At 35.0% G+C, this 17,817-nt stretch overlaps 1 protein-coding gene across 1 annotated transcript in view; it reads left to right on the top strand.

Annotated features, from left to right (window-relative positions):
- ZNF236 (zinc finger protein 236) overlaps positions 1-17,817 on the top strand; it is a gene marked incomplete at its 5' end in the record, with an annotated part of 80,509 nt that overhangs the window by 35,242 nt on the left and 27,450 nt on the right. Inside the window, 9 exons of the mRNA XM_082499209.1 lie at positions 1,595-1,798; positions 3,367-3,595; positions 5,375-5,647; positions 7,068-7,271; positions 10,464-10,608; positions 12,586-12,846; positions 13,091-13,341; positions 13,992-14,093; positions 15,579-15,644. Coding sequence (XP_082355335.1) covers positions 1,595-1,798; positions 3,367-3,595; positions 5,375-5,647; positions 7,068-7,271; positions 10,464-10,608; positions 12,586-12,846; positions 13,091-13,341; positions 13,992-14,093; positions 15,579-15,644 — 1,735 coding nt within the window. The remainder of the gene's footprint in view (positions 1-1,594; positions 1,799-3,366; positions 3,596-5,374; positions 5,648-7,067; positions 7,272-10,463; positions 10,609-12,585; positions 12,847-13,090; positions 13,342-13,991; positions 14,094-15,578; positions 15,645-17,817) is intronic.

Here is a 17,817-nt window from a genome sequence, read left to right as displayed (position 1 = left end):
TGCTTCAGTTCCAGTTTATTGCAATGAAAATGGCATATAGTATGTTTTATTCTGTAAAATACGTATTGAAATGTTTATAGAGCTTTTGTTGAATTGCAGTTTCAGGAGATTGAGTCTTTCCATCTGTCCCATTGGTGAGGTGAAAAAAGATGAACTAATTGTTAAATCAGCAAAATATCAAGTGCTATTCTCGCAGGCATGCGAGAGAAATGAGATAAGGGTTTATTTTGTATCATCTCGTGAGAAGGTATTAAGAATAATTCATCAAATTCGCAGGATATAACTCGTGTCAAGCTAATTTTTCTTAATATATTTCTTTGTAAAATCCTCAAATAAGGTGACAGTGTCATTTTAACTGTCCAGTGTAATGTGTCAGTATAAAGATGTCCTCCAGGGATTTTTCAGATTGGAAGAAATATTATACATGTGATGCCCAAGATTATTCTTTATTAAAAATGATCTGAAAGAAGATAGTCTTTTATATATGTGTGTGTGCGTGCGTGCCTGGAAGTGATTATTTTTAGACAACAGAAGTGAGTATTAGACACAAATATCTGGTGTGTTATAGAAACAGAATTATGGGGCTAGCCATTACATAAATAAATACTTCTGTTTTCTGCACTAAAATAAATGGTTGAAAGCAGTTCTTTCAGTAATGGTATGCTTATGGAGTCTATTTGTTATAAGAAGGGGAAGTTTATAAATGAAGGAGAACAGAAGGAGTCTTTATTTCTGATTTTAAAAAGAAATACCAAGGCTTTTATCACTTTTTCTTCATATTTGTTACTAAGGTAACCTAAGATACAATTATCAAATAAAAGATTAAGAAATTTTATTTTTAGACTTGAAATTGTTCTTAGTATTTTGACACAGCTCCATGTGCATTTAAATTTTTAGAGTGTAAGGAGATTGTTCTAAAGACAAGAGATTTAGAAGATTGAAAGTTGAAAGGAAAAAAGTAGTCTTATTGTTCTGAAAGGTTTTGATGTAACAACACACATAATTTCATACAAAAAAAATCTCAAGTAATAGAAGGTTATTTTTCCAAAGGACTTGCTTTTATGTGAACTTTAAAAGGAACCATGTCAGTGCTGTTTATTTGTTTTGGAATTACTTTTCATGTGACCTTTACATGTGGAATTCAGTAATTGATTCCTGTGTTTTGTAAACTGGTTGAAGGTTCAGTAGTTACAATAAACTTAATTCAAACTGTAAGCTTACTGTTATGCAGCTTGGGAAGAACTCCAGAAAAGAGATACACAGAAGCAGTACTTCAGTGGAGTGAGCAGACCTTGAGTGACAGTTCTGTGTAATCCTTATGTCTTACACAAGTGGACATCCTTGTTGTCTGTTAACTGGCCACATTTCAGATAAGGGAGCCGAACAGATCAGTTCATATTCACCATCCCTGGAGGTGTTTAAGAAAAGGGTAGATGAGGTGCTTAGGGACATGGCTTAGAAGTGGTGGTGTTTTTATCAGGGTAGGTTAATGGTTGGACTTGATGATCTTAAAGGTCCCTTCCAACCTCACTAATTCTATGATTCTATATATAGTTTTCATCTTCCTTTTCAAATGTACTGCTCTCTATTTCAGGCCACACATTTTCGGTCTCCACTTCTTCAACAGACAGAAAACCAAGTGTCTTCAGCTGCTGCTCATCAGAGTCAGCAGGCTGTAACTGATGTCATCCAGCAGCTCCTTGAGTTATCAGAACCCAGTCCTGTAGAAAATAACCAGCCTCAACAACCTGGTCAACAACTCAACATTGCAGTGGGAATCAATAGAGATATTTTGCAGGTAAGAGCTGTGTGTGAGAACAGCTTTACATTTCAGTGGTTTCTCTCTCATTTTATTGTAGTGAACTTTGTTCTCAGTATTTTCAATGATAGCATTTCTTCTGCATTTTAAAATGATGTATCAGTCAAGAGTTGTAAAGATCTACTAAATGCATATGGAACGCAGCTAGATACCTTTTTGCATAATTTTACAACAGCAAGGTTATAAATATTGATTACATGACCTAAAAGAAAGCTTTAAGTGTACACACCCATACATGGACATTTTATTGATCCCTTTGATTTTTTGTTTTTTTTTTCTGTTGCCTAGAAGCAGCTCGTGGCATGTCCTTAAGTTATGCCATGCTTAAAACAGGATGACATTTAAGAAGGGAAAAGTATTTTTATCTGGTTAAAAAATGAGAATGTGTATGGGGCCTTTATCCTGTTCTAATTAATAAGCGGCTATTTGAATATTTCCTGTTGGTGCAAAGAAAATTCCTTCCTGGGTCAGACCAACGTTTTGTCTAAGCCATTATTTTGTCCTTGATACTGGCAGTAAGAGATGCTGTGTAACAGAAGAGGCGCAGGCAGTAATGCAGCTGTTTGTTTCTTCTGCAGCCTCTACCGCATAATGGAACAGGGCAGAGAATGTTCTTCTTTAATATTGGTGGTAGCCTGCTAACCTTTAAGCTATTTTTTTCTTCTTTAGCCTTTTAAGTACCATTTAAATTTCTTTTTGGAAGACCCAAATGTTACAGGTAGCTATGTGCCAGTTCACCATGTTACCTATGCCAAGTAATATCTAGCATCAGGAATGTGATGTGTAGTCGCACCAAATTATAACGCACAATATAACTACTGTTGTGATAGCTATTAAAAAAAAAAATCAAAAAATCAGTCTTTGAAGTTGGTTCTTTGAGTTACTGTATGAACATCACTAGCCATATTGTTGTACAAAATTAAAATAAAACATAGTTTTCTTCTACGTGATCAAATATCATCTGCACACTCCTACTTAAATGTGTGTTTGAAATCTTTGATCCAGAGCCTTTTCATACACAACAGTATCCATAAAGGTGCCTACACTCCAGTCCCTTCCAGGTGTACATAAAAATCTCTTTTGCCTTGGTCTGATGGTTATCAGTGATTTGCTAACAGAGGCTTTTGAGCTTTTCTGAGTCTTTTTTTTTTTTTTTTTTAATATCATGTATGGCTTCTCCACAAGCTGATGGGCTTCAAATTTGATCTTTTATGTGGAACTATTCTGTCGTGTAGTAGGCATAAGAGATAGCTATATATTCCTGGCAAATACTTGATTCTGTAGAAACAGGGGCACTTTTCTGAAAGGCAGTTGTTGGCACATGTATTAGTGCAGGAAATCCAATATAAATCCCTCAGACAATCATAAGTCAGTGTTGTGTGAGAATGTTTTTGCCAGTTTGAAATCCAGCTGAAATCCTGGGAGGATAAGACATTTAATTCCTGTCATTATATTTGCATTATATCTTCTAAATAGTTGTTTGAGAAAAGTTGGAGCAACTGTGGAATGTTTCTTTCTTAATCGAGAGGTTTTTTATTCTCTTGTAGCAAGCTTTAGAGAACAGTGGCTTGTCTTCAATTCCCGTCTCTGCACATTCTACTGAATGCAACCAGGCTAAGACTCCTGGGGCCCAGGATCAGAACCCAGACATCCAGACTCTCTCAAATCATCAGGCTGACTCTAATAATGCAGAACAAGATAAGGAGCAAGAGAGTACAGATAAACTGGATAAAAAAGAAAAAAAGGTTATTAAGAAAAAATCACCGTTTTTACCTGGTAATGTTGATACTGCTTTCTACTTTTTGTGCTGTAAGGGCTACAGTATTTGTGGGTTGTGTTGATGGCTTTGTAAGGGGATTTCCCAAAATGTATTGTAGGTCAGTTACGAACTTCATCGGCTTTTATCTAAAACACAATGTGTGTATAAGTTATGATAGCAGCATTTATAACTTTCATTATACGGATACTAGAATGTGTCAGAATGGCATTAAGTGAAATTATACTGTTATACTGTTAAATCTTCTGGATTTAGATGAGTGGAGTTTTTGGAGGAGGACAAAAAAGAAAGAATATGAATCTTTCCTTCTTTTTCCCCCTCATCCTTCTCTGAGGAGGATTGGGTTTTTGTGGCGTGTCCTGGAGCAGAGAGTTCTTGTGAGCCCTGCTCTTCCTCTTTGGAATTGAGGCCTCAGAGATGCAGAAGTGTAGTGCTGCTGCCTCATGCAGACCTTCACTGACCCGGGCCATGTAGGGGAGGACGAAGGTTGATATTGTGGATAATACTTCAAGTCACCTGTATTTGGAATTGCAGTACTGAATTGATATTGTCACCATAAATGCATGTTAATATTCTACCTCCTCACTGTATGGGGTGTATGCAAGTCTGGATTTTGTCTCTGTTAAATGCAACTTTAGTGTTAGGGTTGCTAGAAGTGTTTTGTTCCAAGTATAGACATCATACTTTAATGGCTGGCCTGGTGGAGACAGCTCTATAATAAGCAGTCATTGAGCTCTGCCCGTAGTAACTTCATAGGTAAATTTTTCTTTGCGAGGGATGCAGAAATTGATCTGAAGTTGAAAGCTCATCTTGTCCAGCATAACTGTGCTAAAAATCAACATTAATTTTTTCCTCTGGTAATAACTATTTTGTCCTGGTGTGCAACAGTAACAACTCGGTAACTCTGACTGCAAGTAAAAATAAAAGGTCACTGCTATACAGTCAAAAACAACCGCTTTTATTTTTTGATAAAATAACATAACCTCAGTGTAGTCACATGGTTTACAGAAAAAAACACTACGTGAACTGATTTAAATGAGTGCATACCTGATATTGAATAGCATATATGAATAAAAAAAACATGATAGTATTTAGAAGCTTCTTTTGTCATTTTTGTTGAGAAAAGGTATGCTATTGCTTTAGGACAGAGCTTAGGGTTCTTGGATCATAAAACAACTTTTGTGGAAAAGTAGCCGTAAATTGTAAATCTTTCAGATGGGCTTTTTATGGAATTTTTGCCTCTTTAAAAACTTACAACTTTTAAGTCTGAATGTGCAGAAGAGAAGGCCATTAAAGTATCTTATCCAATTAGTTAAATAAGTGTTTAGCACTTAAAATAATTTTATGTGGTTATGATTGAGGAGTTACATTCATTGATGGATAATTTTGTGTTACATATGGTATTTAACTGGTGTATTATATTGCATTACATTTATGTTCCATATTTCTAAATGGCATACAAATTTGATTCTTTCTATTTTGTAAAGTCAGACATTACTTAGCTTTTTTTTCTTCTCCATCCCCCTCCCCTCTTGTCAGTAGCACAAAAATTTTTCCGTTTCAACAGGATTCTCTTGGGTTTTGTTTTTGTCATATCTGTGAAGCAGAATGTATCTGATAGAGAAGTTAATTGTCTACCAAGTGTGTTGTAATGGCATCTATTTGGCAAAATGTTTTTGTGTTTTGATTGCTTTGTATAATGGTGTCAGCGTAGTGGAATTTTTGAAGAACTGCTAATGTTTCAAATGTGTTCATTCTGATGATGTTCCTTATTTTAGGTTCTATACGTGAAGAAAATGGAATAAGGTGGCATGTTTGTCCATATTGCTCTAAAGAATTTAAAAAACCAAGTGATCTAGTGCGCCACATCCGCATTCATACCCATGAGAAGCCATTCAAGTGTCCCCAGTGTTTCCGCGCCTTTGCTGTTAAGAGTACTCTCACAGCACACATAAAAACACATACTGGCATTAAAGCTTTCAAGTGCCAATTTTGTATGAAATGCTTTTCCACCTCAGGGAGTTTAAAAGTTCACATTCGTCTACATACAGGTAAGGCCTCAAAATTGCTTTTTTGTTTTCTCTAATTGGGCGAGACCTTGAATGGGGAAAAAAAAGACAATGAGAAGCACTTAAATTGTAGAGCTGTCTGTCATGTCATTAATATCTATCAGAGAATGAACTGGGTTTAGTGTCTTATATGATGAACTTAAATTTTTGTCACAACTTTCTAGTGTTTCATGGCTTTGAAACTTCGTTTGGGTGCCTACAAAAACCACGGACATTTAGCTTTCTGACGACGAGTCAGCTGTTGCTCCTGCATGTTAGTCATCGTTCAGCACGCTTGTTTTTCCTGAGATGTTTGCTTCTTCCTCTGTCTAGCAGGTTATGCTTACTGGGTCGGGTTAGAGGTTCGTTGAGCCACATCTGCTGTCTCTGATGGCAGCGTATGGAAAAGGGGAAGCCTACAGTAATGCTTCTTAGCAACGTACAGCTAGCTTCCACTAATCTTTGGGTTGAGGGCTTTATGAAGCAGGCTGTACCTCTGGACTAAGGAGCACTTTGTAGATTTTTTTTTCCAAAAAGCTTAGCTAATTGATTCTTGGACCCATGTGAACAACCTAATGTAATGAATTCGAATGTTGAGCCACATGTTGAGTAAAGTACTTTCTGTTGCTTTAAATATTCTGCTCAGTGGTTTTATATGTTTTAGTTATTACTGTATTGTGAAGAACGGTTCATTCTTATTGCTTGTTCATTTTTTCCACATGTGATTCTATAGAGCTTTCTTCATAATACCGTTGTGTTTCCTACCCTTCTAAGTCCAAGATTTTCCCTTGAACAAAACCTGAAAGTTCAGCAACTTTGCCTGTCTTTGTAACTTACCAAGTTCTCCAGTCTCCTTTCCAAGGAGAGATTTCTACTCAATTTTGCATTGCAGAAGTCTTTCTTTAATAATTCCTGTTGGCATACTGTTTTGTCTGCCATCAAAGAGTGTTGACATTTTCACAGACTTATCTACAATTTCTCTAAACTTTGTCGCATCACTGTTACTCTGTTTTATCCTACTATATATCTTTTGTCTATGTGTTTGCCGATTATTTCTTCTTGTCTTTTTTTTTTTTTTTTTTTTTAACAGTTTCTTTTGGAAGGACATCTGACCTGCTATCTGCAGTTCACGGGGTAGCTTCTGGAACCCTTTGAAAATTGCTGTCACTTTTGCATCATCCAGTTTCCTAATAACAAGCTTGTTTAGTGGTGTGTTACAAGCAGTTAGTAGTTCAGCCATTTCGTATTTACTTTTGATTGGATTTTGTGAATCTGTTTTGAAAACCTGTTTAACAATAAACGCCCTGATAGGAAACTAAAAAGAAAATACAGAAGAGACACTCTGTATTCCAAAGCTATATTTCTAGGATGGTGGAAATAAAATTGCAAACTAATAATTTTTTTTTTTTTAAATCTTTTGCAGGTGTTAGGCCCTTTGCTTGTCCTCACTGTGACAAAAAGTTTAGAACATCAGGCCACCGGAAAACTCATATTGCTTCACATTTTAAGCATACTGAACTAAGAAAGCTGCGACATCAACGTAAACCTGCAAAAGTTCGAGTAGGAAAGACGAGTGTTCCAGTACCAGACATTCCTTTGCAAGAGCCCATACTTATCACTGATTTAGGTAAAGAGCAAGTAAATCTGTGCTCTCTTGAAATTTGGATTTCACAGGAAAATAGAGGTCACAGTTTAATCAAGCAAATACATTCAGAGCTTCCTCAGAAAGATGCACTTTGAAATAAGTTATCAGAAATGATCAGGCTTCAGAAAAGTGCCATATTTTATAGTTTGTACTAGAATGAGTAAGAAGAGTCTTTTTATTCACAGACAAATTATATAATCCTTACTAGAAAAAAAGCATGTGCATTTTTACATTAGGAGAGGAGTTTAGTTTAACTATTGTTAGGCTGTTGGTATAGAAAAGATAACAGTTTATGACCTAGATTCTTCTTGATGATCATGTTTATTCAAATTACAAGTATTAATGAGTCAGTGTGTTACATGATTTTAGTGTATTTGGTGACCTCAACTGAATTAGTGGTAATCATGAGTGGTAATATTTCAAAAAAGGGCAGAATAATTCTGGAACATGGTATAGTGAATTCATACAGTTATTTTAATTCTGTTGTAGAATAATTGTTAAAACATTACATAAACCAATTTTTGGAAGAAGGTAACTTGTTATACAGCTCATTCAAGACTATATATTGTTGTCCAGTAGAGGTCAATGTAGTGGGCAAGGCATTTACTCTTCATTCTTTGACTTGGCAGTGTACTAACCCCAGCTTTGTCTGTTGTGTGGTCATCTTTAGATAGTAGAATATTATATTGGTAATATCTTTAGCCTTAAATCTTCATCACTCTTTAAAAATCCTTTTGCTTTCACTGCTTCTAAGAATTACTGTATGCAAGAGTAGTGGTTATTTTGGTACCAAGCATAAGAAACTTAAATTTTCAGAGTAGCAACAAACCATTGCTGACAGCTTCAGGTATTCAGATAATACAGTATTTCATTCTTGACTGAACCCTGGAAACAGATACAGTCTTATTTCCTGATTTTAAATAAAAACCCGCTTAAATACAATTAAGATCTGTGCAGTGAAATTCTGTTGTGTTTTTTTTTTTTTAAATAATATTAACAAAAACCAAATACTGCATAAGTTGTTTCCTATGGGTACTGATAACACCTGAACTCTGCTGATATTGGAGCACTCAATGTAAAAATAAGAAGTTCCACTATTTGTCTAGAAGGTGTCATGTTTTTTTTCAACCTAGTGACAATATTTCCACTGTTCCCAGAAAAAAAATTTTGCTTCTTGTAGAGGTGTCAAGAAACTTGTATCTTATTGCTCTGTACTAGTGTTAATCTGAGTGGCACCTTTGATGGGAAAAAAAAAAAAAAAGTTTTTTGAAAAAAAGACTCGGTTATTCTAAAAGTCTATAAAAAAAAGTCAGCAAATTGTTCTCTACCTGTTACAATGTTTCTTTCATCTTATTCCATTAGTTGATGGTATTTAGTGACTAGGAATTGCAAAAAAATATTTAATTTTTCTGGTATGCAGTGTGGTTCCAAAGACGGAACTGATGGGAAGAAAAATACCTTTCTGTAGAACTCAGAACTATTTTACTGACTTGCTATATCAAGGGTAGAGCCAACTTTAACTTTTATAACAGTTTGGAGAAATGTTTAGTTTATCCAAATTGAACAGGTCAAGTAAATAGTTTGGAAGTGTTTTATTAGGAATTTTGGTTATTTCTGTCCTCTTACGTATGTTAGTAGGAGTTTCTGCAGTGCTTCTGCAGACTAGAACCACTGTAACCTGGGATACACTCAAGATAGTCAGCTGTCATTCATTAACTGAATGATTCTGCTTTTATATGATCAAAAATAACTGAGAGTAAATATTTGTCATATGGTGTTCCTTCTCTTCTGATTTGGAAGACTTGTGTCATCTCCTGTACACTAATTATCACAGAAGAATGCTGGAAGGAATTTAGAAAGTGGGGTTGTGGTTTTGGTGGATTTTGTGGTGTGTCTTGGCTTGGTGGTGTGTTTTTTGTTTTTTTTTTTGTTTGTTTGTTTGTTGGTTTGGTTTGGGTTGGGTTTTTTTGGTTTATTTTGGTTTTGTTTTTAAGAGAAAATGTCTTTACTAGACCAACTGAGTGAGTTGGGGAAGGTGAAGGAAGTTTTGGCATATATATGGATAACATACATATATATACACATACATTTTCTCAAGTCTGATACAGATAAATGTTCTCTCTGCATTGTTGCCATCTGTTCTCAAAACTGAGAGAAATTCCCTCCCCTTGTCTTCTGCTCTTTTCAATTACATTTGGAAGTAAGCAGAAACCCTTTGGGCTTTCCTTTCTGAATATGAAACTTCGCATGCTAGGTGAAGCAGTCAGAGGAAAGAAAAGACAGCATAAAAGGCTTTTGTTGTGAATATTTAAGACTATAAAGGGGTCTTTGGCATATTTGTTGTAGCTTTGCATCACTCCCTCAACCTTTTATATTAGTATTTATACTAGTATTTTATTTCTTTTTAACTTGAAGTCTGCTACTGTTCCCATTCTGTCACAGTGTTTGGGATGATACCCTTCTGTTGGCTGCTTCTGAGACAGCATACTCTTGTGTAAGCAGTTGGACGTTTAGTAGCAGGAACTTCTAACTGATTTTTCCAAAACTACGCTTGGCTGACTTCAGGGACCAGTGTATAAAGAGCATTTGTTTAATTGGATTTTTTTTCCCAGTAAACTTTTGGAGGTACCCAGTGAATTAGCAAGACTGATTAGCCAAAGTAGATGATGTGCAGATGCAACAATTTTAATAGACTTTTTTTATCCTTTAAGTAAAGGCAGATAGATATATCATGGTGACTCATGCTTTTCACAAAATGCATATTAAATATTTGTCAAGTTATAATGTATACCTGGGGTATGTTGATGAAGCATCATTTGGTTAAGGTGGAGGTTGCAAGAGCAAAGTATCTGATTAGCAGTGAATTCATAACTGTCAGCTTTTTTAAAGTTAACGCTTGTTTTGGATATACGTGAGGCTTAATATAATGAGGTGGACCTATGGATAAAAGAAGAGCTATCACTAAAATAGCATGTGCAATATAATATGTATAATGTGAAATAGATGTATGCATAATTTTAAGTGCTGAAAGCATGCTCATTTTCTTTATATTCTTGCATGATAAAAGTTTAGTCACTTTTTTTTTTTTCAAATACTAGCTCTTCAGACTACGGCAACTTTGGAATAACTTTATCAATTAATTTTTCTTTTTTGTGTGTGTGTTTATGTATGCAGGTCTTATCCAGCCAATCCCAAGGAATAGCCAGTTCTTCCAAAATTATTTTAACAATAATTTTGTGAATGATGCAGACAGACCATACAAATGTTTTTATTGCCATCGAGCCTATAAAAAGTCTTGTCATCTTAAACAACACATCAGGTAAAATAAATACAAAGAAGAAAGGAAATGTATGTAATAACAAATTTATGGAAGAGCATGAAATGTATATAATGTTCACTGAAAAGACTGCATCTTTTTTCACTGTCTCTTAAGTAGTGAACCAGTGATAATCGATTTTTTTTTTTTTTTTTTTTTTTTTTTCCTGGTAAAGTTGAAGGAGGGTTCTGGACTAATTCATAGCTCTGTGCAGTTTTAGCAGTACAAGTGGTTGTGTTTAGTGTGCAGTTTAGCTTATTAACACTTGGACTCTTTTTTCCTGAACTACGTGTAGAAAATAGCAAGCGTTGCATGTGAATTCTTGTTGTAATTTTGTATTTGCATACTCCAGATCATCTGCTTTGTATGTAACTCCTATTTTTTGGGAAGGAAATAACTTTCTTTTTATCCTGTGTGCTGTTTTCTGTGTACTAAACCTAAAAGAATTTAGGCTTACATTGTAATCAAGCAAACATTCTTAGGGATCATTTTGTTGCCTGAAGTTCAGTTCAAGTTCCATATAATGAGTGTTTGTTACAACCACAAGGTCATGGAGTCACAGAAAAATGTAGATTGGAGGGGAACCAGTGGAGGTAACTAATCCAACCTTGTTTGCAAAAGAAAGGGTAGCTTCAAAGTTAGATTGGGTTTCAGTTTTACAGGCAGTAAGCTTTGCCATTTAGTAAAGTTATCAAATATTGCTCCCTGATTTATAAACTACTAATAACTGGAGGAGAAAATATGAAAAAAAAAAAAAACCCAAAACAAAACAAACACCAAAGATGATTACTAGGATCTAAGGAAAGATTCCATGCAAGCAGGTGGCAATCTGCTTGTTCTGCAATGTAAGCTCTGTACCGCTTTCTCACTTTCTCTAATTCAAATCGTGGTGAGTTCCTCATGTTCTCCTTAGAAATCAAGTTCTGTATTGGTAGGTTCTCAAACTGGCTTGAAAGGGTTCTTGGTTTCTATATGCTGTCTAACAAGAAGGGGGGAAGCCTTGCAATATCGCATCTTTTCCTTTTGTAATATCCTACCAAGATTTCTCATTGCCTTTCATAAACACAATCAAGCTAGATTGATTCAAATCAAAATAATTTTAAATTAATAAGTGTCACTGGTTTCTGTCATTACCACCTTCATTGTCCTTCATAAGAAATAGTTGATTTTAATGGTGTTTCAGACTTGTGAAAGTCATTCCTCACTTTTCCCAAATTTATTAAATCCTGCTTCCTTTATCTTCCATTTCCTAGCATTCTCATTGCCTTCCTCCTAGCTCTCGCTTCTGAGATGCTACAGTCATAACCCTCTGCTCCATTTCCTAACCTGTCCTTCAGTCTGTTTTTTATCCTGCTGTAGTCCTAAAGGGAATCTCCACTAGCACTTCTTGAAGGAAGGATATAGTGAGTGGGACATATTGATAGTATAGGTGAGTTTCCTCACTTGAGCATTGTTTTTACATAGCAGTCTGAAAGGCTAGTTGTACTGTGCCTTGTTCAGGGGATATTTAGGATGGACACAGTTCTTTTCCCCAAAGTTGCATTATTAAACATAGTAGTAGTATACAATATGAGGAGGATCGTATATTTTTTTCCAAACTTTTGTGGACGTTGTTTTAGTTGAATTGAGGAAAATACACGTGAATGATAATATACTAGTCTGAAGAACTAGTATGTCACGTGGCATGAAAAAATTCAACCCAAATGTTTTAACTGAGGCCAGGTATGATCAGAAAAGAAGATTGGACTGTAGAACATAATTAAACCAGACAGTATTGTTTCTAGCCCTGCCAGTGATCACGTGCAGGTTGTTTATAATGTATTAAAGCTTTAATTTCTGGATTTTCTTAACTGAAGCCTCTTCCATCCCTACAGCAGTTGCCTTGGTTTGGTTTATTTTGCTCACTTTAAAATGTAGTCTTTTAATAACTTCATAAATTAAACTCTAAATCTACTTTAAATTCTGCTTTCTCTTAAAAAGGTCACATACTGGCGAAAAACCATTTAAGTGCTCTCAGTGTGGAAGAGGTTTTGTGTCAGCTGGAGTTCTGAAAGCACATATTAGAACACACACTGGATTGAAAGCTTTTAAGTGTCTTATATGCAACGGGGCCTTTACTACTGGTGGTAGCCTCAGGCGACATATGGGGATCCATAATGACCTTCGACCGTATATGTGTCCATATTGTCAAAAAACATTCAAAACATCACTAAACTGTAAAAAACACATGAAGACTCATAGGTATGTTTATAATTTTTATATGAATCCTTCAATGAATTTCCTTAAAAATACTTGGAAAAGCAACTTCGCTTTATAGCAGATGCTAATAATTGAATAAGGATGTTTATTAACAGTTAGCAAACACTTAGGTAGCTCTGAAGGTGTAGTAAATTTTAGTGTATAATAAAAATAAAATTTTTTTCACCTAGATAGTTAGGATAACTGTCTAACTGAAGACATAAGACCTTTGTACCTTGCTTTGCAGATATGAACTTGCACAGCAACTTCAGCAGCATCAGCAGTCTGCTTCAATAGATGATTCTACAGTAGATCAGCAGAGCATTCATGTTTCTACACAGATGCAAGTGGAGATTGAAAGTGATGAGCTACAACAGTCAGAAGCTGTTGCAACAGATCAGCAGGCTATTTTAGAGTTAGACCAGCAGCCAGTAGTAGGCACAGAAGAAACAGCACTAGAGCAACAATTGGCTGATCAGCCTTTAGAGCAAGATGAGGGTGAGTATTTGAAATATGATAAGGTTTATAAAGAGGTAAGTTTACAAGGTCTCAAATAACTTTTTCATCAAGACAAAGTAGACAACTAGAAAAATACATGGAGTAAAAGCTAACTACTTGAAGTATATTGCACAATTTCATTCATTGGTGTTCAGGTGTACTGTTAAAAATATAAAAAGATTGATTCAGGTTTGCACCATGTGGCTTTATCAAACAGAACTACTAAATAAATATACAGAAAAATAATACTATGTACACAAAACTTTACCACATCATCTCTATTATTAGTAAAAAGCACTGCTGTATAGTCTACTTAGGAAGTAATACTTGTATGTGTTTGGAGGTGGGAGAATATGAAATATTTCATGTACTTTCTCTTAGTAATAGTGGAACACAGTATTTTGGTTTTGCTTATTTGCTTTTTTTCATGGTGTAATGAATTAGCGAGGGCTACAGAGGAATATGAATAAAGCCTGCGATAAAGGTTTAAATACCTGTTCAGCTAGTAATTTTTTATTTACTTTTAATGTAGTAAAAATTCAAATGACTATAAAATGTAGGTTTTGGGGATCAACTGAATTATCCAGTTAAATACATCTTCTTTTCATGATTATTTTCCTTTTCTTTTTTCTTGTTTTTCCCCATTTCAGATCGATTTGTGACATCCCAGCATGCTTTACAGGAAAACATCACTCAGTTCGAACAACAAGCTATAGCACAGCAGCCATTTGATCAACAGGGCTTATCACAAGGTTAGTAATAACGCTTTTAAAAATTATTTTTATAAAGCTGGCTTTACAGCATAGCTATCACAAAGCATTTCAAAAGCAGGTATCCACAGTCAAAGTAACTGCAATGCAGAGAACTTGCAAAAACTTTTTCTTAAATTGTTACTTTGAAACTATAATTGGTAGAATCATTCAAATACTTCGACATTAGATTTCGCTTTTATGAGCTGATGTTTAGTCATTGCAGTATGGGGTTTATAGTCAGGCACTTAGTAATCTTTTCTTGATTGTGTTTTGAATTTGCTGCGACATTAGGCAGTTTACACAACTTTCTCCCTAAATATAGATGCTCATAACATGAGATGGTCAAAAGCATGGTCTAAGATTTGACTGAGTAGCTGTTTGGGTTCATTATGGAAAAATGATAATCTCATAAAAATCATACTTTCACCTAACCACAGCAGATTCCTTTTGTATTTCATAAAGCTACATAAGTAACTAATTCAGAGATTGTAAACATTTGGAAAATTTTTTATTTACCTACAAAATACTGAGAAATATGTGTAAGGCTTATATAGCCTGCAGAGTCTGAAGAAATGACTGCATTTCTTTGCTTGTCATTACTGTTTTTCTTGAGTTGTTGCTTAATATGGAGCTGCTGGTTTTGTTTTGGGGTTTTTTTTGGGGGGGAGGGGAGGGAGAGGGAAGGGGAGTATGTTCAAGGAGTTTTTCCTTTGTTTTGGTTACGAAGCATACCTCACTGGCTGACCATTTGATCTCTTCCTTCTTGTTTCTGACTCCAGCAAATAATTTCATATTTATGCAATTGGTGAACAGTAATTGCTTTTCCATCTGCTTAAACATCTCTTTTCTTAATTTCTTTCCCTGTTTAATTGTATAGCGCCTTTTGTAAAAACTTAACTGACTGTGCTAAGTTGCATGACAGTGTGAAGAAATAGTATAATTTGTTGCTGATTTTAATTCCCTAGGTTGTGCTGCTTTGTATGTAACTGAGAAAAAAACCTTTAAGTCTCTGCCTTTGTTAAACAAGACTGAACCAGGTCCCGTTAAAACCCTATGGATTATTTTCATTGGTTACCTTTTACAGTTTTCCAAATGAATGAAAAAACACTACAGAAAAAAAAGTGCAAACTTCCACTCTGTGTTACTGTCAAGAGTAGTGGTGGGTTTTGTTTGGATTTTTACAGCTCCTTTGAATTTGAAAATCCAAAACGTAAACCTTGTTTTGTTACCTTATTTAGACTCCAGTTTCTATGTATGTGTATGTTCTCCATTAAATAAATATTGAATACTGAGTGATTTCTTGGGGACGGGGGAGACTCTTCTAGATATCACCAAAAATTCTTTCATCATCAGAAATCTAGGCTGATCATCAGTACATTATAAAATTGGTACAGAAAATCAGAACATTTGTGGTGTGTTTTTTTTTTTTTTTTAAGTCTCATTTGTATAAGATGTCTCCTATTCTACTTGGAATCTCATCCACAGATTCCCAACTCTTTGAAGTTTCCTTGAAGATCCTGGAGCCCTTCAAAATTTTTGAATTTCAGGTAGGTAAGCATTTGCGCGGATGCATGCGTTAAATTGGTCGACCCTCTCCCTATGTCTGCATCTGTGCTTCATGCTCCTAATTTCTTTTTCCTATCAGCTAGGCAGAACATTCAAGCTTAAAACACTGTCTTTTTTACCCTTAATATTTATAGGCTGTATTCTTGTTAAAATATTTTGGCTCAGTGTTTATTAATAAAACAATGTAGGAGTTTTAAAAATCTTCAGTAGTTTTTTTGATTTTTTTTTTCCTTTTTTTAAGAAAAAAAGAAAAATTTGCATTTCAGACAGATGAGGCTGATCTCTAGGTCTCCACAGACCTGTCAGAACTTTGTTTATTCTTTCAGGTTTGTTTGTAATACTCTTACAGAATTCCTGGTTTGTTCAGATAGATTTTTCTTCTTTAAATGTTCTGACTTCTAAAGAAGTGCAGATCTCATGAGGGTGCTGCTGTATCATAATCTGTTACTCATTTGAGCTAGATTTGAAGACTGAGAAAAAGGACTTGAGTGTTCTTTGTAGCTTTACACATTCAGGTGGCTTCATTTGAAGACTTTTTAGTGAGGTCAGAACAACCAAATGGATCTTTTATGTCTTTGGGTTATTGAATACCATCTGTCACCAAATGCATTTTCATATAGATTATGTCACCTTTTCTTCCTTTAAAATCTCCTTGTAAGCATGGTTGAATGTTAATAATTCAATTAGCGGCGATAGGAGAGTGATCTCGAAAAACTACAAGAAGTCCAAATATTGTTATTCTGTAACCCGTACAAATATACCCTTGCCACCAGACTGCTCTTTTGCTTTCCTAAGAGTTGATCTGCAATCTCAGGACTTGGAATTCTGATTCTTTCCGTAACTATGTACACATTGATTCCAGTCAATACTGTTAAGCTGTTTCCAAAAGTTGCCAAGGAAGCAAACCTGCAGAACATTTAGTTGCTAGTCACCAACCCCCACTGAGATGCACATGTGCATGTAGATGTATTTGTAATGTTAGAATTCAAATGATCTGTCAGTAAAGACTTCAAAGTTTTGTCAAAACTAAAATACTGTTTGCTATGAATTATACTGTTGTTTCCTCATTTTTGTGTGCAAGACTTATCTTTCCACTAGTAAACTGATTTCCAGAGCATTCTACGTTTTTTCAGTGTGTTTTGTTAATGTAGAAGAGGATAGGTTGGGTGGTGTCCTAAAGCCAAGAGAAAACAAGCAATGCAAATGATTACTTATACTGAAATAACACAAAATCCTATTCTAAGTTTAGACAACTTTCTAGTAAGAAACTCCCCTTATTATACAGAGTTTAAGATGCTTTCTGTTCTTTGAAGATTAAGCAAAAGCTTCTGGGAAACTATATATAATGATGGAAACAGGAGCAGAAAATTAAGGTTCTGAAATCTATTTCTGTCTCTCTGACTGAACATCTGGGTTTTGGTGTTCAGTTTGTTGGGTTTTTTTAATGCTGTTCTGTAGAAATAGTGTGGTGGAAGCAAATGCCTTTAGCATGCTGAGTTGTCAGATCTTTTTAAAATTGAGTGGAAATTGACATTCATGCTAGGTATTGAGCAAAATGGGGATGCATCATGTATATTCTTGTTACAGCATTGGTTTATTTTTATTCCAGAACTACTTTCAGAGGTAGTATTTCTTTCTTCAGTTGGTCCCAAAATACCTCTAACTTCAGAACTTCTCTTCCTGAGCATTTTGTTGCGTGATCCTGGGAAATTTTTCAGAATGTCAGTAATGGCTTTTATTAAAACACTGCTAGGTGAAACAGGCCATAGTATAGAAATTTATTTTTTTTCCTTCTTCACTAGTAAAAATTACCAATTTGAAAAAAAGTTTCAGTTTTTTTAGATAGCAGTTTCTTTGTACATTTAATAGTTACATCCTTTTTTTTTTTATGTAGGGCATGGAAGTGGCATCACTTTTGCTTCAGTTTCTTGAGGTTTGTTTTTTTTGTGTTTTCATCAAGTGTAGTGGGAATACCATTTTTCCATAAAGGCACTTTTAAAATTTATTTGAAAATAGAAATTAGCAGTCCTCTTATCACCGTAAAGCTTTGCATCACTGTTCTTCAGGCTACTTTTTTATTTTGTCATTTCACTAAGGGTAATTGAGGTGCAAGGTTCATTCTGCATGTTGAATCATTTTTTCTTGTAATCTTGGTAGT

Source organism: Vanellus vanellus, assembly GCF_965231255.1.
Source record: "Vanellus vanellus genome assembly, chromosome: 2".
In the NCBI taxonomy this organism is placed as follows: Eukaryota; Metazoa; Chordata; class Aves; order Charadriiformes; family Charadriidae; genus Vanellus; species Vanellus vanellus.
Note: the sequence above shows the minus strand (reverse complement) of the source record. Positions and strands in the feature narration are given on the sequence as shown.